The sequence below is a fragment of the Choristoneura fumiferana genome, chromosome 18 (genome assembly GCF_025370935.1).
Source record: "Choristoneura fumiferana chromosome 18, NRCan_CFum_1, whole genome shotgun sequence".
NCBI classification, from domain to species: Eukaryota; Metazoa; Arthropoda; class Insecta; order Lepidoptera; family Tortricidae; genus Choristoneura; species Choristoneura fumiferana.
The window spans coordinates 3,388,574-3,413,150 of NC_133489.1; the positions used below are offsets into that span (position 1 = coordinate 3,388,574).

The 24,577-nt window shown below is 39.2% G+C and overlaps 5 protein-coding genes across 6 annotated transcripts; 3 read left to right on the forward strand and 2 right to left on the reverse strand.

Moving 5' to 3' along the window:
* Nucleotides 1-499: 499 nt before the first annotated feature.
* Nucleotides 500-1,878, reverse strand: LOC141438428 (NBAS subunit of NRZ tethering complex-like). The gene is made up of 3 exons (XM_074102293.1): nt 1,687-1,878; nt 1,472-1,569; nt 500-647 (listed from the first exon to the last, which is right to left on the reverse strand). The coding sequence occupies exons 1-3, from the start codon at nt 1,756-1,758 to the stop codon at nt 500-502; spliced, it is 318 nt and encodes a 105-aa protein (XP_073958394.1). The 5' UTR covers nt 1,759-1,878.
* A 305-nt stretch (nt 1,879-2,183) lies between these two features.
* LOC141437910 (uncharacterized) lies at nt 2,184-4,133 on the forward strand. Its single transcript, XM_074101486.1, has 4 exons — nt 2,184-2,348; nt 2,428-2,671; nt 2,845-3,514; nt 3,604-4,133. The coding sequence occupies exons 1-4, from the start codon at nt 2,319-2,321 to the stop codon at nt 4,082-4,084; spliced, it is 1,425 nt and encodes a 474-aa protein (XP_073957587.1). The 5' UTR covers nt 2,184-2,318; the 3' UTR covers nt 4,085-4,133.
* A 2,572-nt stretch (nt 4,134-6,705) lies between these two features.
* mRpS29 (mitochondrial ribosomal protein S29) lies at nt 6,706-12,725 on the forward strand. The gene is made up of 8 exons (XM_074101721.1): nt 6,706-6,869; nt 7,288-7,501; nt 8,346-8,438; nt 9,228-9,373; nt 10,449-10,609; nt 11,915-12,056; nt 12,144-12,236; nt 12,497-12,725. The coding sequence occupies exons 1-8, from the start codon at nt 6,792-6,794 to the stop codon at nt 12,683-12,685; spliced, it is 1,116 nt and encodes a 371-aa protein (XP_073957822.1). The 5' UTR covers nt 6,706-6,791; the 3' UTR covers nt 12,686-12,725.
* A 467-nt stretch (nt 12,726-13,192) lies between these two features.
* Nucleotides 13,193-13,944, reverse strand: ATPsynG (ATP synthase, subunit G). The gene is made up of 2 exons (XM_074101335.1): nt 13,802-13,944; nt 13,193-13,514 (listed from the first exon to the last, which is right to left on the reverse strand). The coding sequence occupies exons 1-2, from the start codon at nt 13,827-13,829 to the stop codon at nt 13,255-13,257; spliced, it is 288 nt and encodes a 95-aa protein (XP_073957436.1). The 5' UTR covers nt 13,830-13,944; the 3' UTR covers nt 13,193-13,254.
* Nucleotides 13,945-14,046: 102 nt separating this feature from the next.
* Nucleotides 14,047-24,492, forward strand: OstDelta (oligosaccharide transferase delta subunit). 2 transcript variants are annotated; one of them, XM_074101328.1, is made up of 10 exons: nt 14,047-14,204; nt 14,753-14,931; nt 15,291-15,559; nt 16,163-16,324; nt 17,497-17,644; nt 18,572-19,008; nt 19,097-19,244; nt 20,251-20,392; nt 21,852-22,073; nt 23,102-24,492. In XM_074101328.1, the coding sequence occupies exons 1-10, from the start codon at nt 14,192-14,194 to the stop codon at nt 23,239-23,241; spliced, it is 1,860 nt and encodes a 619-aa protein (XP_073957429.1). In that variant the 5' UTR covers nt 14,047-14,191; the 3' UTR covers nt 23,242-24,492. The 2 variants fall into 2 exon arrangements, with proteins under 2 accessions (XP_073957429.1, XP_073957428.1); XM_074101327.1 differs by lacking the exon at nt 14,047-14,204 and having other exon boundaries at nt 14,734-14,931.
* The last annotated feature ends 85 nt before the right edge of the window (nt 24,493-24,577 follow it).

The window sequence follows — 24,577 nt, forward strand, 5'->3', positions numbered from 1 at the left end:
TATTTTTGTAACTTTGGCTGTGTCAATATCTATGCCCTTGACTGTACCTACCCTTATCAAAGGTGCCTAAGGATCTTATAGGGATACGGGTTTTTAACATTTCAATCTAAGCATATTACTATGGAGTCAAAACATCAAATTTGTCTAGGGATAATGAGTAGGTATTGCAAGACTTTTTTGATGTATCTGTTTGTTAGTCAAAATGTTTATGTAAAATCTTTCAATTTATGTTTTTTATTGACATATTATATTTTATAGCAATTTTTTATTTTATTCAACTGGATGGCAAACAAGCAAGTGGGTCTCCTGATGGTAAGAGATCACCACCGCCCATAAACATCTGCAACACCAGGGGTATTGCAGATGTGTTGCCAACCTAGAGGCCTAAGATGGGATACCTCAAGTGCCAGTAATTTCATTTTTATTTCAATTTTTAACTTTCAGTTATCATGTTTTAAGTGTCAAACAATACTCCCATTTCTGCGACAGGATGCAAACATTAAGGTATCTCACCTGTAGTTCTAGCTGCAATGGTGGCATACTCAGAGCGCTTTGTTCTTATTTCTAGAATATTGTCCGTAAGTACAGCAATAACTTTGCCTTCGTCACCGAGAGCTATGTGCCATTTTTGCTGACGTTCTTTGCATCTGAAAATGTGTTTAATTAACTAATTTTATTTATGCATTTATTATAACATTTTATGAGCAAGTAGATAGAGTGGCTAAAACGGCAGTGACAGATGGCATGGAACTCCTATGTAAACCATATGGTACGGAATTGATGACACTGCGAGGAATAAATGTCAAAGTCAAAGTCAAAATATCTTTATTCAATTTAGGCTACAACAAGCACTTATGAATGTCAAAAAAATACGGCAGGGCTTAGATATGTGGCAAGAGTCATTCAATTTGATATCAAAAACAAAAGGTATCTGGTACAACACAATACAGAACAAAATTTTCAGAGTGCCCTGATTCGATTGTGCCAGCCTCCCCAGGGATTTACTTGTGTGGGCGTTTAGAGTGCGGTCAGGACATGGTCCATTGAATAAATTTTTAAATATGATGAAAGTAGTTCAATCCCCCATGTGCACGGATTGTAATAAGATTGAGGACTTAATACATTTTTTGGTGGAGTGTGTATTGACGAAGGATATCCGCGAGAGGTGGTTGAGTGATTTGGACCTGTTCAATGGTGCAGTGAATGTTATTTTGAGTTGTCTGGTATCGGAAGATGCAGTACGAATTTACAGGTTCATCAAGCACTCCTTTGCAGCCAGATAATCTGGACATCGCAATAGGAATGTTGATGAATGTGGACATCGAGTCTTTCAATGAGGCTGGCTTAGTCACACTAGTGCACTTAAGCCTCGAAAAAAAAATAGAAAAAAAAAAATATTATAACATTTTACCATTATATCTAATATATTTTGATATTGACAAGTACCGATTTTCTAAATAAAAAAACTTACGCTGCTATACTATCTATTAAGCTCTTCTTTGGTCCGAAAAACTTTAACCATCGCCAGAGTGCCGATATATTTTCGGGTAGAATGTTGTCCGGTTTTTGCTGTAAGAATAAAGTTAGTATATTCAGTTCTACAATATATTATATATTTATGATATAATGAATACTCTGCAGTTAAATGAATTGGGATTTTAAAGGGAAAAGTGGCGTTAAACTTACGATATATTCGGGCTCTGGTTTCCACTCAGAAAACACGTATAACTCGTGTAAAATGGACTTATTTTCCTCCATATTTGTATAAATATATTCCTATTGATCTGTACGATATAACTAATTAGATGATGAATTATCTATAGTATTTTATTTAAAGTTTTTAACCATTTTCTTCTTGTTGACGAAATCGAACGTATGTTTTTGACATTGACAGAAAAGTATTGACGTGAAACAGAACAAATCACACGTTCAGGTAGACCGCCTACGCAGTGTTTTAGAATGTTTTAGTTATAAATATGCAATGATATTTCATAGTTTATATCTAATATCATTGTGTTGTGCTATGCAAATTTTCATTACAACACGAGAAATTCATTTAAGTTAGACTTTGTTTAAATACGTATTAATCTGGTTAAATACTCAAAGAAAGAAGTTAGGCCTCCTTGGCTTAAAATACTAAGCATCAAGGTTAAAAAAATAAAAAAAAAACAGTCGGACGTCGGACAGACTGTCATCCATTTCAAGGTTATTTTTCAGGAAACATTATTAATTTAATAATAATTTGTGTTGTATTAGTGTTTTAAGCATAATTGTAGTATAAGATTTTATTCGACAATACTTTAAAAAATACATAAGCGATGAATTTTCTATCAAACTTATACGAACAGGTTAATAAAATCTTTATTTGTGTAACTTTCATGCAGTTTCAAGAACTCTTTACCAACTTTGTTTACTATAATGTTTTAGAGTTTAGCTAAGAATGAAGAGGCCCTACGGTTCTGGGAGAACTATTTGCAGAACCTAAAATCGCTTGACTTCAGTTTATACGCCAATAAGTTGAAAGTTCCAGCTTTGATACCAATAGGTAGTAAAATTTTGTTTAGAGGAGAAGTGAAGCACACCAATGAAGTAACAGTCGCTCTAGGTGCAGACTACTTTGTGAAATGTTCAGTGGCGCAGGCAGAAGTCCTCAGACAGCATAGAATTAAAGGTATTTTGTGCATTAGGATTTTAAAGAAGTAATTATATTTGGTAGTAAGATATCTCAGAGGTCATTGCTCAGCATATCCTTAAAAATACTATGTGAATTATAAATCTGAATTCAGTCTTCAGTTTTATTATTTAGTCATGTTTTGAATTCAATATGCAACATTTTTTTTTCAGATGCTGAGTCGAAAGTTGAAGCCCTTCATAAAGAAAGGGATTTCATTCATAATAGATTCTCATTTAGCAAAGAAAATGTATTTAAAGATGAAGGACAGGAAATATTTGAGGAATTCACAGAAGAAGAAGACTTGAAATGGAGAGAGCAACATAAAAAGAATATGAGAGAATACAAACAGAAAAGTAAGACTAATGAACCAGAAGATAAGATCACTGATGAAGAGTTGTGGTATAGGCTTGAAGAACTAGAATTAAAAGAAGAGCTAGAAGAAGAAATGGGAAATATGGATTATGCGCCTGATAAACTAAGAAAAGTTTTACATAGCAATAAAAATAAACGAAAATCTGAGCCCCAAGAGATCCACACAAAAAAAGATGATACATCTAGTCATCAAGAGAAAAAAATAGAAACACAAGAAGACAATAATAAAACAAATGAATTGAGTCTGCTTAAAAAAACACAAGTTCAAAATTGTACAGAAACAGAGCCCCCAAGACATGATTCAAAGCTAGACTTACTACAACAAGTTATACATAAACAAAATGAGTTGAAAGAAAAACTTAATGATCTGAAGAATAAAGAGATTGCGCCTAGTGTAACAGAAAAGGACTTGATGAAAAGGCTAGATGAAATGGATGAGCTTGATGAACTTGAAGATGAAATGGATAGGTAAGTGTTATTTTTGCTTGATTATACTGCTAGTGCTAAGTTTATTGCATACACTTCATTAAAGAACTACTTTCAACTTATTTTTTTAGGTTGGATGATGTTCTGCAAAATGAAGATGTTGAAGAATCAGAAGAAGTGGAAGAAAATTTGATAGCACCAGCAGTTAATATAAAAAGAAGTGTGTCCTTTGCTGATGAAGATGACAGTGAAACATTAGAAGTAGAATTTAACCATTCTGATATGAACCCAGATACTACACCTTATGATAAAGCAAATGGAATAATGAAACCTAGCGATATTTATGCTGCTTTTGCTGACTTGTTTACTGAAACTACTTCTATATTAAAAAAGTCTAAATATGAAAGTGAATTGGCACCCTCTGGACCAAGGGTTGAAAAACGAACTAAAGTGGTTGACTTTCAGGAGGCAGAAGATAATCGAAAGATGAATAAAACTATCTCAGTAAATGATGTAGTTGAAAAAGTTGATGAAAATGATAACACATGTGATAGTTCTGAGAAAAGACCAATGAGCTTGTTCAAAAAACGCAGGCAACAGAATAGGAGATGAATTGTAAATATTTTGTATGAAAATCGAAATACATGAATTCACAAATTTATTTTCTGGTTTTTTTTAATGTGTGATCAGGCTACTACGAAACTCGAAGTTCCGTGCAGTCCCTCTGACACTCTGACACTTATCTATATTAATAATTTCGTCCAGGGGTACGGTAGACTCGAACGAAATGCACATCAAATTGAAGAGCGTAAAAATTAGTCTATCCGAGTCGACAACATATATCCGCAAAATTCGGATTATGGAGAATTTCGTTAAATTCTAATGGCACTGACAAACAAACCGCAGTCGCCATCTTGGGTAGTTAATAAACGTTCCGTTTCATACTAGCTAGCTCTTAGATACGGCTCGCCCTTAACACATCGCGTGCGTCACGCCAAAAAAGTATCCATTACAAAGAACTGTGACTCATGTGACTGTGTAAAACGAAACGTCTTGCCGGAAAACTTGAATGGATCTTATCAAAACTCCAAACTATCACCAACTACCTTCAACTATAACTATCTTCAGTTGTTGACGTTTGTTCCGAGTCGACAACTTGTAGGTAGAAAATTCGGATTTAGCGAGTATTTTCAATAAAAAATGGAATAAATTACTGAGTATATATAATGGCGTTGCGAAGTAAACATGTCAAAGTCATCACATCAAAGTGGCGTGAGTGTCACGTCATCACGTGTCACAGGTTTGCATTTCGTTCTCCATTGTGACCTTTTAAGGGCCCACACACGGTACGATTCGTCGATTTTCATCAGATCGATCGTACAGCCGGATCGTACCTTATATGGGCCCTTTAGGTCTAATTTCTTTGATTATGAGACAGACATACGTAGTCGGTCCAAAGTTCTGTCACTGGCACATTATTTTTAAATTTAAAACATGATTTTAAGAAAATTTGATTGAATTCCATTTTTGAATGTTTGTCAATTATTTTAAAACAATAAACAGTCATTCGCTGCAATTTCTCACGATGGAGTGGACGTTGAAAGAAAACCGAATAGCTGTTTTAGCATTGCATCGCTGTGGGCACTCGCCAAGTACCATTTTCAAGTTGCTCAAAAATGTAAATATAACGCTTAGGTTTGTGTACCGTACGATTGACAGGTACAATGAAGTCTCCAGTGTTGAGAACAAGAAAAGAATTGGCCGGCCTCGCTCCGTACAAACACCAGCAGTGATCAAAGCGATCAAGGCACGCATAGCAAGAAATCCTGTCCGAAAACAGAAGTTGATGGCTTTGCAGATGGGTGTCAGTAGAAAAACCGTCAAAAAGGTTTTAAACGAAGATCTTAGTCTGCGAGCATACAAAAATAAAGTGGGCACTTACTTAATGCCGTCTAAAAACAATAAGGTTTAAAGATCCCGGAAGTTGTTAAAGCGGTACGCGAAAAATCGACACCGTGATATCCTCTTTACAGACGAAAAGATTTTCGATATTGAAGAGAAGTACAATAAACATAATGATAGAGTGTACGCTAGGAGCTCTGAAGAGTATTCTCTGATCTTATTACGGGCCAACTGAGGTTCATTTTTGCGAAAAAGGGGTCAAAATCAGTGCGAAAGTGTACCAAGAGACGGTTTTGGATAAGCATGTCAAAGATCTGCCCAACACGCTATTTTCAGGTCATAATTTTGTGTTCCAGCAGGATTCTGCGCCAGCACACAAAGCCAAGACCACTCAAGCCTGGTTTGGCCGTCAAAAAATCGACTTTATAAGACACGAAGATTGGCCTTCCTCCAGTCCGAACCTTAATCCTCTGGACTTTAAAATTTGGCAGGTCTTAGAGGGGAAGGTCTGTGCTAAACCCCATAAAAATTTGGAGAGCCTGAAGTCATCTTTAAGAAAAGCAGTCGCTGAAATAGACATGAAAATGGTGCGTGCTGCGATAGACGACTGGCTGCGCCGATTAAGGGCCTGTATTAAAAACAAAGGAAGTCATTTTGAATAATTTTAAGTACTTAAATTTATTTTTTTATTAAATGTACTTTAAATTGGTATATAATTTATTAAAAACTGATTGGTACTTTTGTTTTTATCATTATTTTCATTTGACAGAACTTTGGGACTGACTACGTAGTTATTTGGGCAAATAAGATTTAGGAGAAATATCTACTGGTGAAATACCGATACGTAGGTTAGCCGTTAAAGTTTGTGATAATAATTAAGGCTGGGAATATACGTCAGATTTTTCGATAAGTACGACAGTCTTTACTGGCAAAAAATTTTTTCAAACATATTATTATGAGTCTACATTTTACCCGAGCGAAGCCGGGTTTTCATCTAGTACTATTTAATACGAGGGACGGTACGATACGAACTTCGAGTTTCGTAGTAGCCCTGCTGCAGGCAGGGCGATAAAAAATGTAATGAACGCAACCTCTTCAACGTTCAATTTCTGAACAAATTACTAGCTGACGTTCCCGACTTCCCGCACGAAACTTTTTTGTCAATCTGACAGTCAGCAGGCTACTACGAAACCTGAAACTCGAAGTTCCTGTCGTGCGGTCCCTCTGACACTTATACTGTTTAATACGCGAGCGAGAGAGACGGTACGATACGAACTTCGAGTTTCGTATTTCGGAGTAGGCCTTCAGTTCTTAAGTTCTGTAGTTTTTGAGGTTATGTTATGAATGAGAGAAATTTCCTAAAATAAATAATAATTATACAATAAAAATAAGATCTGCCGCTGTACACATTTTCACCATGTTGTCGCGTAACTGGAGACATCTATGCCGGCGGTATTCACAAGCGGTGAACTTTAGGACTTCTGAAACCTCTCCCGTACGTAGTCTCATATGATTAAATAAGTGTTTTAACAATAAATATCACTCAATAATTGGGATATTTGGTATCAAAAATTGTAGTCGCCTTATTACTGAAAAGTTTTTAATTCTTTACAAGAAAACTAAATTTAGGTTATACATTTATCATACTTTTTCTTTTAATTCAAGTGGCACCTTTGCACCGTAAGATTGGGCAATAGTCAATCAATGACCACCTTAGAATACATGTTTGTGGTATGTTTTACCGACAAAACCGAAAGTAGAAGGTTTTAAGTTGTTTGGGATTTTTTTTCCTCACATGACATAACTTTCCAATGTTGATGATTCTTTATTTGTTTTTTATCTAATATTTCAACGAGGCTTAAGCTTACCAAATGTGACTGCGTCACGCTCATGAGAAGCCTTCTTTCTTCTAGTCCCAACACAATGACAAGCAGATAGGCCAGTTCTACACTCTCCAACCAGATCTGTGCAAGCAGTTATTCGGCCAGGGAGGATTCCCGAAGAGCTTCATGAAACAAACCAAGACCTTCACAGAAACCACAATCATGGTGCGCCAGCCGGCACTTGACATTATGGAATGCATCAAAGCTACAGACTTTGAGAAACCTGTCATCAGATACGTTATTTGTATCCTTTTGTATTTTACAAGCTATTATTTAACACTAGCGTTTACCCGCGGCTTCGCACGCGTAAATCATTAGATACAGCAGTTGAATTGAAATTCTGGGATTTTATTAAGTTCTCGTGGGAATTCTTAAAATTACATGGTGGTTTGGATTGACGTTAAATTAAAACACCCATGGCAAATTTCATGCCTCTAAGCCCAGCAGTTATTACTTCGAGATTTTATCCCTATCCCATGGGAAAATCGGGATAAAAGTAGCCTATGTGTTATTCCACATGTCCAGCTATCTACATACCTCATACTTTCATGACTCCAAGCCCAGCAGTTGTTATTTAGAGATTTTATCCCTATCCCGTCGGAATATCGGGATAAAAAGTATCCTATGTTTTAATTCAGGTTATAAACTAACTTTTAGCCAAATTTCAGCCAATCCGTCCAGCCGTTTCAGCGTGAAGGAGTAACAAACATACTCACTCACTCACTCACTCACTCACTCACAAACTTTCACATTTATAATATTAGTAGGATTCCTTGTTTGTTTTTGATATTTTCGAGTATTGCAAGTTAATTTTGACACTTCCAGTTGAATTGAATTGAAATTTGACATAGATGTAAGTTGGATAACAGTGAAATTACAGTCGGCAAAAAAACTTGTATTACCTATAAATATTTTTTTAACAGGAACTTATTTTTCCATTATTGCAGCTAATTTTGTTTCTTTTTAAGACATACAATACTCCCTCAAAAGTAAGTTTTTTATACCAAATAAGCATAGCATAGCAAATAGCAACACACACACTAATAGAACTCTGTAATGTTAAACTATTTCCTTAGCAACAAATTCAGATGGCGAGAAGGGTTCCGGCAAGTCTCTTACAATGGCTCATCTGTTGCACTATGCACATGCTGAAGGCTACCTAATAGTTCATGTCCCATGGGGTAAGTAGTGAGTAGATTAATAGTACATTGCGTCTTAAGGGTGGTAAATAAACAGCCATACCTATATGCAACAACTCATAATGGCCTTAGGTCTTGTACGCAAAAAAGGCCCTTGTGTTAGGGGGTTGGTTGTAACCAAGTTAGCCTGCATGTTGCGACAGTGCTTACGAGCAAGTGTGATGAAAAAAATTAATAACCCCCTACCTATTGACCCCCTATGTTTGACACAAGTAGAATATTTAAATCAAAGTATTTTGGGAACTTCACACATACCATTAAATTTTATGGTATTTTATCTACACCCATATAGTAAATCCTCAATTATGCATTCAAAAACCATAGGTGAAATGACCAGCATTACGACATTGGATTCTATTATGAACACGGCTGTATCGTAATGAGATTTAATACATCATTACAGCACGGGGGGGGGGGCGACCACGTGCAGCAGCAGGTCGTCGCGGGCGCAGCTTGTGGGGCAGACATACCTACCTAGTAAGAGTTAATGTAGGTCATTCTCAATGGTTCCCGGAACACATGATAGAGGATTTAATATATGGATATAGATAAAATATTACACTCATGTGACCCTATTATGAAACGAGGCGCCTCGTTTCATAAACCCACACTCGTGTTTTAAGGACCCCTATTACGATACAGTTGCATAAAATACTATTGCCGACCCCTAAATGTGCCACCCGCCGCCCCAACTACGCTACGCCATTGATTAGTAAACCTGACAATACACACATCTACGAGTAGTTCTGGTATTGTGTTTATTTGCCCCAGTGTCGGAGTGGCTGCGCCGCATCCCGCGCCACAAGGAGATGTCCAACTCGGCGTCGCGCGACGGCCGCGTCGACCTGCCGCTGGACGCGGCCGCCTGGCTGCTCCACTTCAAGAGCCAGAACCAAGCGCGGCTCAAACAGGCTGACGTGAGTACACAGCTTTTTTTTTTTTATTTGACTGGATGGCGAACGAGCATGTGGGTCCCCTGATGGTAGGAGATCACCACCGCCCATAAACATCTGCAACACCAGGCCTAAGATGGGATACCTCAAGTGCCAGTAATTTCACCGAATCACACACATACCGAATTTCACAGATGATTGATATTAGCAAGATATATGTATATTCTGCTGTAAAAATCTTGACTTCTAGTGCAAGTACCAGCGGCGTCTTTAGCCCATGTAGCGCCCGTGTGCAGTGCAATTATTACTTTAGCGCCATCTCTTGTAGCGCGCGATCAAAATGGAATAGGTACAGTCGAGTTCATAAACTTGTGAGCAAAAATTTGATCAAAAGTATCTGAACACGACTCTATTGTTAACGGCGTAGAAGCGTGTTCAGATATTTTTGATAAAATTTTTGCTCACAAGTTTATGAACTCGACTGTACTAAGTGCCGCGGCCGGCGCCCCTAAAACCACTGCGCCCGTGTGCAACGCACACCCTGCACTATAGGTAAAGACGCCTCTGGCAAGTACCTACATATAGGTACGCAATATGGGGTTAGCCGCGCTGTTTTAGCACGCCGTCTCTATTCAGAGTATCGCTTGAGAAAAAGATGGTGCGTAACTGCATAAAGAGGTGCGAGGCCACATAAATGAAGCGTTTCTATTGGTTAATGAAAAATTTTAAGTGAACTGTATTGTTCTTATGAGTAAATAAAAGCATCTCTAAAAACACATCCCTCGCAACACATCCTCGCACATCCTTGCTGGCTGCAGTACGAATGGGCCGGCTCGACCGGGTTAGTACCACACTCTCACAGAATACCGGCGTGAAATAGTAGTTTTGCTACTGTGTTTCGTACTGTGAGTGGGAGATCCGGAGGCCCAACTCCCCTCCCCCTTCCCCCTTTCTTCCCTCCCCCCGTTTAAAGTAAGCGTCCATGGGTGCCGGTGATAACTTACCATCAGGTAACCGCATGCTCGTTTGCCAGCTATTTGACATAACGAAAAATCTCTGATGGAAACGGAGTCTTAATAGAGAAACATTTTGTTCACAGCTAGTGTTATCCAAAGAATATGAGTGGAGCAAACGCGAGAAGACCGAGGCGGGGGCGCCGCTGCTGCAGCTGGTGGAGCACGGCATCAACCGCGTCAAGTACGCGTGTGACGTCGTCGACGCGCTGCTCCAAGAACTCAAACTACTTTCAAGCAGCAAGCGGTGAGGACTGACGACAGCTTCAAACCCACTGACAGCGGTCGAGCGGTGGCGGAGCGGCGCGCCGCGGCATGGACGCTGTACCGGTTGTAATATTTGAGCTAACATAAGCCTGTGGCAAACCGTATGTATTCGTTACTGAGTAACGAGTACTACATCTGATTTGAAGTAACGAATACGTCTCGTTACCCGTATAACTGTTCTGTGGTCGTACTGACTATTACAATAATCACTTAAAAATATACATCAGAACATTACGAATGAGGGCTATCGTTTTTTGTCTCACTAGATGGCGCACTGTTGCGTGAGGTTTTTAAGTATGGCTTTCAAAGTCTGTTATTACGGGCGTGAAAAGAAAGGTTAGATTAAATTCATATTTAATACACCTTTAAACCATACCATAAAAATATTCGAGCATGCCACAGTGTTCCATAGTACCCGTTTTGTTCGAAAAAAGGGAGGACAAAGGTTTCCGAAAGACAAAACTGTCTCAAAACACTGACATTCACTGACAATTAATTTCAGATATTGCAAAATATTCACAAAATTATTCTAATTATAAATAAACCCGCGTAGCTCACCCAAAAACTATGCGCCTCTAGTGGCGAATTCATACGCGATAGCCCTCATTGCATTAAAAAAAAAACAGTTACGGTGCGTCACATCTAGAACGACGATACGATAACGATACAGTTCGGTTTTGCTTTGTTTAAATAAAGTACGTTCGTTCATACCGTGCGGTGACGGGATGCGGTGTTTCTGCTTCATGGTCGCATCAAAAGTATCGATACGAGTAACGATACGATAGTAACGAGTACTGGTTAGTAAAGTAACGAATACATACGGGTACCAAGGTTTTCGTTACTTTTACAGCTCTACTAGCATGAAAAAGTCCCCATAGATTACCGCGCTGGAAATCGTGGCGCGGTATTCTATGGGGATTTCTACTGGTACCGCTTCCGCGCCGCACCGTACCGGTCCGCCGACGCTGTCAGTGAGTTACAAGTTTTTTTTTAATGAGCAAAGAAACGAGAACCTTTCAAGCCCTCAGACCGTGCCGTAGTCGAAAAAGCTACGCGACTGAAAACGGACATAACGTGTATGTGTGCGTGCTGCTGCAAGTCGGAACCCATTACTGAGAATTTTTGAGTTGGACACTATTTTGAATGGATCCTGACTACTGGACTTGTTTTTCCTTTTTAGTTTTTATTTAAAGTTTTTTTAAGGCAGTCGAATTTTCTGTATCGACTCCCAAATTTGCGTTGTGGATTCCATGAAAACAAACATTATTCTGTGCATTGTTTGCAGATGCCGAACGTTCGTGGCGGTGGACGGGTTCAACGGGTTCTTCTACCCGCTGACGCGCCTGCGCACGCCGACCAAGCGCGAAGTCAAGCCTGATGACGTCACGCTCACCGAGACCTTCTTAGAGCTCACCAAAAATGATTGGGTAGGTTTTTTTTTTCAATATTACTCTTTTCGAAATCTAAATTTTAAATTTGAATAAATCTTCTCAGACGATCTTTTTTCTTCTCAGACGAACGGCGTCGTCGTGGTGACGGCAGACCAGTTAGCAGTTCCGGATGATCATCAAGAATCACATTTACCTAAATATTTGTTATACAAAAAGGTTTGTGTTGCAACTATTATTATTATTATTATAAGAAAACTGGAAAAAAAATCATCCCAACACACTCAATTCTCTTGCCAAATTTATACATATTAGGTTTAGCCGTAGTGCGGCCTCGGCCTAAGGCGTATTTTGCCAATGTCGACGTAGAGATGTAGAAAAATGACACAGATGTCGAAATATGTAGTTTATAAGTTTTTATACATATAAACAACTGATTTATCTATGTATCATGACATGAGCAAATTAATTTTTTTTAGGGTTTTGAGCATCTAGATCCATTTGTTCCTGTTGAAGTGGGAAGATATACGGAAAAGGAGTTCCTCTCCTGCGCGAGTTACTATAGGGACCGGCTCTGGCTCCGGGGACCCGAGGAAGTGGAAACTGAGCTCAAGTTTGTCAGCTCCAGCAACCCATACAGATTTATGGAACTCTGTGCCCCATTATAAGTTAGATTTTTAATGTAAATATATTATGTAGTTAATTTAATGGTGTTTTATATTGCTACTTCCTGAGACTGCAACTTTTTAAATAAGTGCATTCCTTTCTGATAAATCCATTAGAAAAGGATCACTAGAAAAGCAAATAAGATAAAGATATGTGGGTAGTTAGGATTTAGGTATTATCCTACTTTAAGATAATGTTGCTTTTCTCATTTTTGGCTATAACCAAAGAGTAAATTGAGCTATCAATGCTGTAAAAGTAACTTTGCTAAAAAGTTTTGACATTGAATTCACTGAAAAGTTTCTACTACAATACATCATTTAGTTCATGTAATTGCAGCTCTAATTCAAGAGTATAATGCTCAGATAATATTGCCTTCTGTATGATATTAGGTCAAGAAATACTTTGTGAATTTGTTCCTTGTAGCACTTTCTCTCAAATGCAAAATGAAATAAAAAATAAGCTATTTGGGGTAAATAAAACAATATAGCATCTAAAAATAAACAAATGAATGATTTTAATAATTTATTTGCTGATCATATTACATATATCTACTGTACCCTTATAGCAAAACCTAAACATCATAGCCAACCAAGTGACGCTTGCCAATGCATTCTCCAATGTAGAACCAGAACAGCACTTCGGCTCCAACAAGGGTGTTTAAGGTTGCTTGCTTCACGGTCAGGTCCCTCCAGGCTCCGGATTTGGCGGACGACAGCAGTTTGCCGATGCCAGCCTTGATCTGAGGGAGTTCACTCAGTTTGGGAGGCGCCAGCTCAACTTTGGCGTATTTCATGAAAATGGCGAACTTGGGTCTCGCCGCGGCGATGGTCGCTGAAAAGATTGGTTATTATTACTAGTAAGAATAATTAAAGCAGTGTTGGTTGATAAGGAGATCCAACATAACCTTAAATGGACAAGATTTATTACTAAGAATTAAGACCCTGGTCAGGTTAATTAAATTGGTAAAATTAAAAGCAATTTACAGAATTCAAATTTCTGAAATATGCACGACTTTCAGTTACATAAACATATTACAATTTTTACTTTATTACATAACTTGCAAAACCATAACACATCATAGCAATGGAAATGATTTCCTATTATTAGTGCATACTCACAGTTAATTAAGCCGGGGATAGCGGCCATTTCGAAATATTTTAATTAAAACAATTGAAGAGGCAGACCGTTTTAACCAAATTTTTGGTTTTGGAATGGAATGGAAGGAAATTGAACAGAATCGATCTGTCAAAATCAGACAGAACAGATGGGCGATGACCGCTTGTGTCTCAAATAGATTTTAAGTTTAAGTAGACCGTTTATATTTCCATTTCATTCAAGTTAAAGCTAAAAAAATATTTCGTCTGGCAACACGCTTTGCTACGTCGATCTTTTTCTGTCAAGCTCAGCCGGCGATAGAAATAATTTTTATTTGTTTTCTAACAAGAAAATAAGAGAAAACCTTTAGAAAATATAAAGAATAAGTAGTATCAGACCATTGTACTTTTACAATGTACTTTCGTGGTATGTATTTGTGTTATAAGTAAGGTATACGCCTTATAACCTAACCTGCAGCTAGGCCGCAAATCAACCACAGTTTTTGTCCGTAAATCCCAGATATCTCCCAGTATTAACTAGTAAATGCTACACTTTTGCCAAAATCTCAGTTATTGTGTTAATTCATAACATCCAAATATTTTGGAACTGAGTAAAATGTTAAGGACACGTCATTGTTATCAGTCAGCGAGCAGCCGCCGCATTTTGACGCTATCACGAACGGGAATTTTATTAGAATAGTGCCTGTAATACAATTAATGACTTATAAGATTCTAAATTATTATTATTACTATGATTATTATTATGATTATGAGTATTATTATTATTTATTAGATCCGATTATACATTTTCCATGCCAATGTATGGTGAATTGTGTTGATCTAAACTCATTTTTTGTAACATCATTTGTACCATAATTCGAGCAAATAAAACTTTGAACTTTGAACTTTAAAAGATCAAAGAAAACTGCTGTTTAATTTTTGTCAGTTAAATGTGAATGTCTTTTCTTTTTTCAGCATTTTTACTGTTAAGTATTTTAGCATTTAGCCATGCAAACACACTGCAAGGCACGATCGACTTGAAGCGCTTGGAAGGAATTCTCCAGGACAACCTCAAGGGCAAGGATGTCAGTTCACTGTATTTTGCAGTGAAAGGACTGAAACAATTGAATGCCAAGATACCTAATATCTGTGAAGTAAGTTAATACATTTCATTAGAAAGAAAAAAAAGAATTGTTGGAAATAAATCTAGATTGTTTACTACTGTATAAAAGTGTCATTTATTCCTGCTGCTGACTATACACAAGTACATCTATCATATATGTATTCTTTCAAAAACATTCCTCTTCATAATATTCTAGCATTTTGACTGCTTGGCTAAACATCATTATTCATTAATTACCATAGAATGTTTATTAGCACAATAGATGAACAAGTTTACCATTGGTATTGTCTTTAGTTTACAAAAAGAAAGTTTCATTTCTAATAAAAAAAATGCTGCAAAAATGCTGACCATTTGCCCTACTAATAGACTGTTTTGTGGCTTTGTCCTCAGGATCTCAAAACAGTTAAATATGACCTTAAAAACATTGAGCAAGTATTCTACCTCACAAATGCAGCAGCTCTGTCCAACTGCCTCAACTCCCTGAAACCTGAGGTCCTCAGTGCTCCGGCACAGACCCTGGACAAGAAGGATGCCACCATCCCAGAGCTTTACTATGCTGTGTACTCTCTGAAAGCCCTCGGGAAGGGCTCTGTGTATGACAAGGAAGAAGGGCTAAAGAATCTCATTCAGTTGCTGAAGAAAGATGACTCGCCAGCTAAGTATGTTTATTTTTGTTGCTGTTTTATGTGAGTTAAAAAAATAACCCTAGACAACATTGTAGGTGTTTTCAAAGGATTTACTTACTCTGAATATGCACTCTTTTACCTGTTTAAAGGCATTAAATGAAACATTTAACTTAACATAAAATACTACTCATTCATATTTAATAACCAGTGTTGTATCCAAGACAAAAGTTAATTTAGGTGTCCTTGCTTAGCAATTTGTAACAAATAAGGCCTAGGTCTTTACAACATGGAGTTTGCCAGGGGGCTTGCTGTCCCCACTAGATCCTGGGCAGATACTAACACACCTTGGATTAAATCATGTTTTTTATATTGTTAAAGTTACCTCACCTTATCATATTAATGACATATCCTTATTTATTTACATCTTGAAATTAATAAGACTAATAACCAAGTGACCTTTATTCAAGTTCTTATAGTTTTATATTAATTGAATATCCAAACCTTTTTCAGACTTGTGACTGTACTAATGTACTGACAATTACAAGCAATATTTTTCATATTTTAAGAAATTTAATTCTCCAAAATTTAATTCCAATATCTCATTCTCATCAAACTAACAATTTTGACTAATTCCAGCTACGGTTACGTGTTTGGTCTCTGCGAGCACATGGGATGCACATCTTGGACGGCGCAGCATGCGGAGGGCGTACTGCTGGCGGCAGATGAGAGCGACTCCAAAGCCCTTCACTTTGAGGGAGGCCTGCCTGTTACATCCCACTTGCTGTCCACCATACTTAGGTGAGACGAGTTTAGTTTGTTCATCATCTATAAATAGGACCTTTTTGCATCTGCAGTGCTGGTTTTGGGGTAGAGCAAGAGGACTGGTGGCTCTATGCGCCAGACGGTAAGGGGCGCCTGTTACCAGTGTATAGTAAAATTATGATGGCGCCTTTTGAGAGGCGCGGAAGCGGTGTAGACAATCTTGTTCTACCTTGATCAGGGGCTAGACTAGAGCTGGCACATATATACGCATGCCTGCATGCATGATACATATGCCTAAGAAACTTAAGATTTCTATTCAGTTTCACTATTCTATATTAAATTTATCATATCTGTGATTTTTTTGCCTTATAAATTCCCATTCAATCTAGATTTATCCAAATAATCAAGGCATGAGCGAATTAAGATTGGTTTTTTGGAATCTTTTTGTATTTTTTATGGTCATCCCGTAAAACCTAAATTGAAAATACAAACTGAAATATAGATGCACAGAAAAACCAGAAAAAAAAGACCAGCACTGGGAATCTAACCCAGGTCCTCGGCATTCCGTGCCGTGTGCTATACCGCTACACCACTACTGGACAACGGTACAGACACGAATTTCCCCTATGCACCACATATCTCAATGAGCGAATCCTTTAATGATGATTCAAAATAGTAATAAAAATTAAGATTGGTTTTTGGAGTCTTTTTGTATTTTTTATTTCAACTCCAATGTTACTTTTACGGTCATCCCCGTAAAACCCATATCGAAAATACAAACTGCAACATAGATGCACAGAAAAATAGACCAGTGACCACTGGGTCCATTGGTGGTGTAGCGGTATAGCACGTGGCACGGAATGCCGAGGACCGGGTTCGATTCCCAGCGCTGGTCTATTTTTCTGGTTTTTCTGTTCATCTATGTTTCAGTTTGTATTTTCGATATAGTAATAAAAATATTTTCTCGCCTGATATAAAAATTAAAAAACTAAAAGACCTATAGCCTTATTCATAAAACTTAACAAGCCTATGTTAACTAACAAATGCTTTGTCCCTTTCTATCAAATACAAATGTCGAAGTGACAGATAAGGACAAACGAATTTTAGCGGCATTTTAACTAAAATAGGTTTGATTGTCGTTTATGAATAAGGCTGCTAGTCTTTGGTTCTAAAGGCAACTCAACACCAAAAAAAAAATGGTTTTGTAGAACATACAAGAGTCTGAACAAGCCGTCCCCGCTGTCGGAGGAGCAGCGCCTCAAGTTCGCGGCGTACCTGGTGTCACGGCGCTCCGTCAACACGCCGCGCGGCGCTGCGCTGCTGCTCGATGCCGCCACCGCACTGGCCGACGACGAGGTAGCTATATCTGTCTTGTAGAAGGGTGAATATTCGAGCTTTCGACTGTTCAATTAAACGTCATTATCATCTCACGTTTATTAGCTCATCTCTTAATAATACTTACCGGTACGGTAATGAGGAAAAAATCGCCGCTCAAACACTGATTTTCCCAGTACCTAGAAGAGCAGTCATTATCGGGTCAGCCTTAAGGTGGTTTTCCACCGGCGAGGCGAGACGAGAATTGAAATTTGTATGGCAGCGCCCGCGGCAGCTCGCGACGGCGCGCGAGAATAATAATAATAATAATAAATATCACGGGACAATTCACACCAATTGACCTAGTCCCAAAGTAAGCTTAGCAAAGCTTGTGTTATGGGTACTAAGCAACGGATAAATGTAATTATATAGATAGATACATACTTAAATACATAGTAAACACCCAAGGCCCGGAGAACAAACATTCGTATTTTTCATACAAATATCTGCCCCGACACGGGAATCGAACCCGGGACCTCAAGCTTCGTAGTCAGGTTCTCTAACCACTAGGCCATCTGGTCGTCAAAATGCATAATGCATACAAATTTCAATTATCGTCTCGCCTCGCCAGTGGAAAATCACCATTAGCCATATGGTACAAGTCACCCTTAAACCTCATTCTTGGTCTGCCTTGTCACTTGTATTACACCGTATTTTTTTTTTATTACGTAAGTGCAATGGTATTTTATCTTTATGATGAGTGAAAGAGATCGTCTCTGCGTGAAAGTGGTCCTGTCCAATGACCACATTTAACTCAACAAGCTCAACTTTGAATCACTGTTTGTTTTCCGTTTTACCAAAGAAAAGTCTTAAAAAAGAATATGAAGGAGTTTATTAATGTCATTTCATATGATGATACTTTGCTTCAACGCGTCGTTTAATCTAATGATATTTTTCGTCTTCTAACAGCCATCCCCAATCTCGATCGCAATCAAAGGCAAGAAATACATTTCATCTGATTCGGACTCCATCGAAATCTCCATCACAGACTTGATCGGCCGCCCTGTCCGTGGCCTCAAAGCCGAAAAGGTCATCGCCCAATCTGGCACGAGACTCGCAGACGACGTCGTGGTACTCTCAAAACAGCCGTTAACCCAGAAGCCGAATGACCCAACCACTTTCATCCTGAATCTAAACAAAATCAAAGCACAGTACGGCTTGTACAAGATAGCTTTGAGCGCTGATACAAAGACAGCCAGTGTCAATGTGGCCGTGCTGGGGGAGATACAAGTGACCAGTGTGGAAGTGGGCATCGGGGATGTGGACGGCACCACCAGCCCCAAGCTCACAACCATTGCTTACCCCAACAAGCTGACCGAGAAATTGCAGGCGGATCATATGCAGAAGTAAGTGATGTGTTTGTTTAAGTGTGCAATGTGAAAGTTCATGTGCGTTTGTGAATCAACCTCTTAAACCAGCCTGACTGTATTGCAGAGTGAGCCTCAAGCTGAGCGTACGCGATAAGTACAACAAGCCGGTGCTGGTGCAGCAGGCCTTCGTGCGCGTGGCGCCCGTCGCCGGAACTGAAGAAGCCATCTTCGTCGCGGAGCCCGACAACACTAAAGCCTATAAGGTTGAGCTGGTGAGTGCAACTGAGAGTGGCGTCTATAAATGCAATAGACTAGTGCATATGTTCCCAAACTTTTTCCGTTTGCATAGTATTTAAGAAATCGCCCAAGTTTCCGGGTTAACAGGAGCTACACGCGGCGCCCTTGGGTACACGCGAGGGCGCCCTAGGGCGCCGTGGCGCCGTCTGGGTACCCCCAGACAAGTGTCAAAAAAATATCCATCAGTGAGATTATAAGAAAATATCGGTCACCTTTTTTTTTGTCAATTGAACAAAAAATGATCAAGATAATATTAATACTAAAGCTTTAATTAATTTAATCAAGATATAATAAAATAAAGTTCCGCGTGACGTTGCGCCGCGCGCCACTCTTTAGCACGGCGTGACGTGACGTTACGGGACCTACTTCCGAACTTTGACGCGCTTCGTCTTTGTAATTTTTTTAACCCCCGACGCGTAAAGAGGGGTGTTATAAGTTTGACCGCTATGTGTCTGTGTGTCTGTCTGTGGCACCGTAGCTCTTAAACGTGGATCGATTTGAGTGCGGTTTGTTTTATTTGAAAGCAGGTTTTCTAGCGATGGTTCTTAGACATGGTTCACTAATGTTTCGCAACTAACGTTTGGCAACCGTTTCAGAAATATTAAACAATTGCGAAATTAATCTCGTAATTGTTTAATATTTCTGAAACTGTAAATATTTCAGGATTTTTATAAAACTAACCTTACCTAACCTAAAGGGTTCTATACGATGGCCCTGAAATAAATCCTGAAATATTTAGTCAGAGCTTGAGAAATGAATCAGGTTGCCAAACGTTAGTTGCGAAATGAACGGATACCCCATGACATGTTTTATCAAAATCGGTTGAGCCGGTTTTGCGATATTGAACTTTTTTGTTTGATTGAAAACAATTTTTTAACACATACTTTAATTAGAGAATTTCCGCAACCCATTTCAATACAGCCAGTTCTCGACAACATCGCTTCTTCAAAGGTATAAAACCAAATGGTTTGTTTGTGTCAGAACGTTGGCGCGATCGCGAAGCACTTGCGGCACGCGTCGGGCGCTCACTCGCTCACTCTGTACCTGGGCGACAGCGCTGCGGCCGCGCCCGTCGCCTGGCACCTCGGAGAGATCGCCTTCAACTTCGGCCGGGACCAGCCAGGTCGGTACTCGGTACACCGCTATGTACACTCAAGGGCATAAATATTATATACATTCCCAAGACGTCTAAAATATGTATACACCTTTATGCCACTAACCTAAGGTCGATGTCTACATATATTTGATGCTATAGCTGTATAGATATTTATGCCCTCGACTGTACATACGGTCAAGGACTGTAATATATGAGCCGCCATGGAAATTTTTCAAAAGTCATTGCGATTTTCCTTGTCAGTACCTACTTATTCTAAAACTACATTATATATTTTTCACAACTATTGCTGTCCTGTGTGTATTGCTGCTGTATTGTATGTACCTATGTACTTTTGTGAGGAGAAAATAAATGATTTTTATTATTAAATAAAAATAATAATAATAATGCGATGTCAGTATGACGTTTACTGTGAAATGGTTCCATGGTGGGTAATGAATTAAATTCGTTGACCTTAATGAATTGAATGATAAATTACAAGTAGTAAGTACATAATCAACAAAACCAGAGGCCGTATTGCCTAACGTTTCTGACGCTCGCGATCGCAATCAAATGACAGATTTCGCGTACAAAAACTGTTATTTGATTGCAACCGAGCAACGTTAACAATTAAAAACGTTAGGCAATACGGCCTCAGTAATATTTCTCTCAGACCAATTTAAAATGGCATACAAACCATTTCTATGCTACGGCAAATCTCTGTTACAAGAAATGTCAGGAGTTTTAGGGTGATGTCAGAACTTTATCAGTATACTTAATTCATTTTTAGGGTTCCGTAGTCAACTGGAAACCCATATATTATAGCAGTCACGCTGACAGTGGTATAATAAATAAATAAAAAAATACGGTACCTCCCATAGACGTAAAATTTTTTTTTCTCGTGTAACCCTACAGTGTGGGGTATCGTTGGATAGGTCTTTTAGAACCATTGGGGGGTTTCCAGGAAGATTCAGTGATCTGTTTGCGAGATATTCAAAAAAATTGGAAAAAAAAATTGTTTGATTGATTGAATGATTTGCCTGTTGGGTGGAAAAAATTAAAATAATTCAGGATGGTAGTAAGAATATCAAATTTACAAGGAAAAATATAACGGCTAAGATTGTTTGAGAATTATTAGTAGTTTAATAGCTGCTAAAGGTATAAAATATACCTAAACTTGGAAGAGATTCCGTACAAATATTACTTGATTTTTTCGTAATGGCTACGGAACCCTATCTTGGGCGCGTCCTAAACGCTCTTGGCCGGTTTTTCATATAGCAACCTTAGTCAAGGAAGAAACCAATGAACCTAACCTAACTTTTCTGACATTCGCGATCCCAATCAAATGACAGTTTACAAAAACTCTCATTTGTGATCGCGAGTGTCAGAAACGTTAAGACAATACGGCCTCGCTAGAAAAAGGCCTGGGGGCTCTGGGCACCTGGGTATGCCCGTATGTGAGTGTGTTGATCGCGACTTTTGTCCCCAGAGCCGGCGGCGGCGCCCCAGGGCCGGCGCGGGCCGCTGGCCGAGATCGCGCACCAGTTCCGTTCGGCGGAGGCGCGGCCGGCGCGCGTGGTGTCGGACGTGTTCGCGGCGGCGTGCGCGGCGCCGCTGCTGCTGCTGCTGCTGCTGTGGGCCAAGCTGAGGGTCAACCTCAACAACATGCCGCTCTCGCTCAGCGCGCTGCTGTTTCACGCCGGACTCGGAGGTACCCTAACAGCTTACTTAACCTTTCATATGCTTCAACTCAACCCGATCTCATGGAAAAAATTTAAACAAAGGTGTTGTCGTTATCGGGGGAAACTCTACCGGCCCGGATATTACTGACCCGAGGCCGTATTGCCTAACGTTTCTGAAGCTCGCGATCGCATTCAATTGACAGTCGCGAGCGTCAGAAACGTCAGATAATGCGGCCTCCGATTAGTCGTGTACACTGACATGAGTTTCTATGGACGTGTACACGAAAAATCGGGTCGGTATTATCCGGGGCGGTAAAGTAGTGTCACCCCCGTTATCGAAAAACATTTGCAGCATTCAATATATTTATTCTTTCCACATTTGTCAGTAATCGACTTTCCACTAAAAAACTGTACATAATATTATTGATGACAACAAATTTTGATTTGAAGATTTGGGATATTAACAAAAAGATACAACCAAAGTGAGAACATCCTCCTGTTTTAAAGACTTAAAAACATTTCCACCAAAACGGGAAGAGGCACGTAAAACTTTTATAAAAAAATGTAACCAGTAATATCATGACTCACAGCTGGGCAAAGGCTTTCCCTTTTCCTTCTCTTATTAAGGCTGCGTTTCCACCAGAGATGTGCGAACATTGTGTTGCGATGCGAGGAATGTTTTTCATAAACCCAATACGCTTTATTTACCTCGCCTCGTTCCGCTCAGCTGTTTCCACCAGAGATGTTCTGTGCGAGGATAGGTAAATGAAGCGTTTCTATTGGTTCATGAAATACAAATTCCTCGCACATCTTTGGTGGAATTTAATAAAAAGCCTTAACCTCTTCACCGCCACAAAACAAACGACGTGACGTGCTCTGTTCGCCACAGAAAAATCAGCGACAAATCAACTTGATTTTTAATTCCATTGCAGAAGGATTAATTTCGAGTTGAATGTTGGCCGTGTATAGATGACCGTGCCGCGTCAGGCACTCTATTGGCAGTCACGACTGGATGACTGGGGCGGTGTAGAGGTTAAACTTACATTACCTCCGGCAGGCTCTCTGGCGCTCTACGGCGTGCTGTGGCTCCAGCTGTCCATGTTCGAGACAGTCCGCTACCTGCTGCCGCTCGCGGGCGTCACGTTCCTCGCCGGACACCGCCTGCTGCGCCGCCTCGTCAGCGACAAGGCGCGCTAACTCGACAACGACAAGCTGTTACCACAGGGCCGTCTTTAAACTGTTGGCGCCCTGGCCACGTTACGATAATTGGGCTCCGAGGGCAAAATGAGAAGTGCAATAGATAAGCCTGAGCGTTTCAACCACAGGAATGTGTTTTTCATGAACCAATAGGAAAGCTTTATTTGCCTCGCCTCGCTCCGCTCAGCTGTTTCCACTAGAGATGTGCTGTGCGAGGATAGGTAAATGAAGAGTTTCTATTGGTTCATGAAAAACACATTTCTCGCACATCTCTGGTATTTTTAGTAGCTGTGCCGGTAATACTTCATTCTACCTTGCTCGCTTTTAAAATATGCCTACATATGTGAAAAATATAAAACTAGGATCAATTTTCTACTTGCAAGTCTAAATCGACACAGTCTGAAAAATAACAGGTTCAATAATATCGAAAATGTTAAAGATCAGCAAGAGTATTTTCTTTAATTCAACGTACGTTTGAATGTGGCTTGTACTGGCTTAAACCCTTGCTGTCTTAGGTGGTCCTCCCCCAAACAAACAGGACACAAATCCATGTCCGCGGATCTAGAGAGACATCCACGAATTCACATTATAATTTTCCGGCACTTTCTTCATTTTTTTATTCTTTAGTCAATTGGGGCCCATCATCCGCGGGGCCCAGGGCGCTTAGGTACCCAGTGGGAAAGTAGTCACAGACAACGTAGATAGGATGCTATAAATAAGCAGATTCTCGCTGTCGTTTTTATCTGGTGTGCGTTCATAAAATAAAGGGAAATACGTAAAAAATATTAATAGCGAATTTGATAAGCTCATTCATGACAAGCTAAGGTATTGTCCAAGAAAGTGAGAAACTGCTTAGAGATTCGTATCCGTCGGCCAATAGCCCAATACTAATAGTAAGCGTCAACTTTGTTCACATCTCGCCGCAAATTTGACTGTAAAGTGTTTGAATCAAATGGATAGTTTTGAGTGTAGTGAGAATGCAATTACAAGAGTAATTGTCTGTTTCAGTCAAATAATATATAATTACTGATAGTTATAATTCGTCCGCGCACTCATGATGTTTCGTTTTTATTATTTCGTCAAGTTAATTACAGAATTACGTATTTGAGATGCGGATCCCATTTTCATATTAAGTTATTCATTCCCGCTTTCTCGAAAGCATAATTCAATGGCAATGCAATTTCAGTAAATTATGCTTTCGAGTTTAGTATAATGCTAGATTTTATAACAATAAAGATGTTGGTTCTTTAATATTTGTTTTACTTCCCTAATCCTAAAGATTTGTGAAAAATTTGCCCACTTACCTCTGAGCAAAGTGTGCGATGACGTAATATAT